Genomic DNA, 2,500 nt, shown 5'->3' on the forward strand with positions numbered 1-2,500 from the left:
TATGAAAAAGTCAACATTAATCACAGATGTTTGTGCATTTTATCATTTTAATCAGCTTTTTGATCTTGATATATTTTTATACATTGATTAATTATGCTACAACTGCATCATTAATATACTTCTAGTTATATTTGATAAGATAGATGAAGATAATTGTAGGTAATTAGAATAAATTAAAACAAAATTGTTCCGCCTTACTTTTGGCCAATAGTAATGGTAATTTGGACCGTGGTAATCATGATGAATGCAGATGCTTAAGTAAACCAGTTTGGACCTCTATCATAAAGTAAGAGCCCTCATAGAAATGCACGACCAAGAAAAGGATTCAAACACTAATTATTAATTATATTTAATAATATACTAATAATTAATCATCATTTTTATAATGTTGTGAATAGAATAGAGAAGGTTATGGACTAAGCGAGAGGCTGTGCTCTGTCTTCAGGTTTCTACGGACGGGGAGATCACCTATCTGGCCGGAGCGCCCTCTGACTGTGACTGCAAGGTACTGCAACCACAACACTCATTTGAATTTTCAGGACATATATCACGCTTTTACCGTCCTCTTCTAATGGTGTCTGCAGAAGAAACACCATGGCATGTTACATGTCTACTTTATCATCATCTAAGACGCTTACGCTTTTAAAAATAATAATTTGTTAAACCATTAAACTTAGAATTCTTTTTGTAGTCACTCTAAAACAGGCAATTGTTATCAATCAGGAGTTGTGAAGTACACACAACTCCTGTGGAGTGGAACGAGCACACAGAACATTTAACGTTCCCTTATCATGTTTAAAGGATCCATGTATTTTAGAATGTTTGCTAAAAAACGCCATTCCAGAAAGCAGTCAGCACAGCATCACATTCAGTCCAACTGCTGGGTTGAGCCGTGGATCATGTGTTTGTGATAGCGCCACGCAGTCCCCCTTCCCCACTGGCATCAAACCAGAACTCAGTCCCACGTGTTGGAGCATGGTTTCCTCTGGCCTCAGCCTGCTCCTCCTGTCCCTGCAGAACGACGCCAACTGCGACTGCTACCAGACGGGCGACGGATACGCCAAGGACGCGCGGCTCAACTGTCCGTCGTCCCTGGTGGTGTCTCCGGACGGCACGCTGTACGTGGCCGATCTGGGGAACATCCGCATCCGGGCGGTGCGCCGCAACCAGCCGCCCACCGGTACGGAGACATAGAACAGCACCCGCACCCGGGTTGCAGCGTGAACCCACATGTGAACCTGCAGCCAATACACACAAACACGCTCTGTACAGGGGAGCGTGTTGATATGATCACTTTATTGATGAACGCGTAAGGCTTTGAGTCTTAACGTGATTCCGTTACATTTGCTCCATTTCAATTTAATGAAATGCAGCATCGTCATGTCTTTTTGGGAATAGACGCTGCAGCATATCAGTATATCATAGAGGATAGGGATATTGTATATTGTCTGCATTAACTGCTAGATATACTTCCTTTGACCCTCTTCTGATCCTGGTTCCCTGGGTCCGTTCTGATATATATCATCTGAGATGTTGCTTAGCAAGTAGAATGTAACGCTTGCCTATCTCAACACATCTCTCTCTCTCTCTCTCTCTCTCTCTCTCTCCAGGTTCTCTGGCTTCAGGTCCAAGTTCCTACGAGGTAGCCTCACCAGCCTCCCAGGAGCTGTACGTGTTTGACTCCAACGGAACCCACCAGTTCACCATGTCCCTTGTTACTGGCGATTACAAATACAACTTCAGCTACAGGTTTGTGTGTGTGTGTGTGCGTGTGTATGGCCTGAGAAAGAGAAGTTCATGTATTGATTTTTTAAAAGCATCGCAGTAGGGTACTGCAAGTGGTGCACCACAGTGCAAGTCTCATTCCAGTATTTTCAAAGCCCAAAGCACACTGTTGTTGGGACAGAATAAACACGCCCAAAATAGATGTGAGTCCTTTACCAAAGCAAGCAAAAATAACATGTGCTTCGCGCCGTAAGAACAATATGATTCAATGTTTTTTTTTGGGTCGCGCTGCAAATATGAAATTCACCGTAGATCCAAGCGATCCAGAAAACCTGTATAGCTGTTGTCATTTGGCACCGCTGTGTGTGAAATCTGAGGACCGGCATTGCAAATTGTAACAGTATGCCAGCAGTCATATTATTTAACAGCTCCCAATTCCCCTCCTTCATTTGTTTGGCTCAAAGAAATGTTGCTGTTAATCACACTTTCTGACCTGTCAAACTTAACACGGCTATTACGTTGCCAATGTATGAACATAATGTTTACGCCTTGGGCTATGAATTTGTAGTTTGCATTAGCGCACGCTGGCAGCTGGCAGCATTGTAGCTCAGTCGGTCTTGTTCGGCTGGGGGTTTCTGTTATGGCTGCATGTCCGACTCATGTACCAAACTGAAACAAAGGGGGTTTCTCATTTAGGTTCGCCTGCTAATATCCGCGGGTTGATATTGCTGTCCGCGGGCATGGAGTCTGTTTCCCACGGAGGGGTCTTTTAAAT

At 43.6% G+C, this 2,500-nt stretch overlaps 1 protein-coding gene across 2 annotated transcripts in view; it reads left to right on the top strand.

The window, feature by feature from the left end:
* Positions 1-2,500, top strand: part of tenm3 (teneurin transmembrane protein 3) — a 138,229-nt gene that overhangs the window by 108,437 nt on the left and 27,292 nt on the right. For both annotated transcript variants that reach the window (XM_079728929.1, XM_079728930.1), the window contains 3 exons: positions 446-505; positions 1,018-1,180; positions 1,611-1,749. In XM_079728929.1, the coding sequence (XP_079585055.1) occupies positions 446-505; positions 1,018-1,180; positions 1,611-1,749 (362 nt within the window). The remainder of the gene's footprint in view (positions 1-445; positions 506-1,017; positions 1,181-1,610; positions 1,750-2,500) is intronic.

Source organism: Pollachius pollachius (assembly GCF_949987615.1).
Source record: "Pollachius pollachius genome assembly, chromosome: 2".
In the NCBI taxonomy this organism is placed as follows: domain Eukaryota; kingdom Metazoa; phylum Chordata; class Actinopteri; order Gadiformes; family Gadidae; genus Pollachius; species Pollachius pollachius.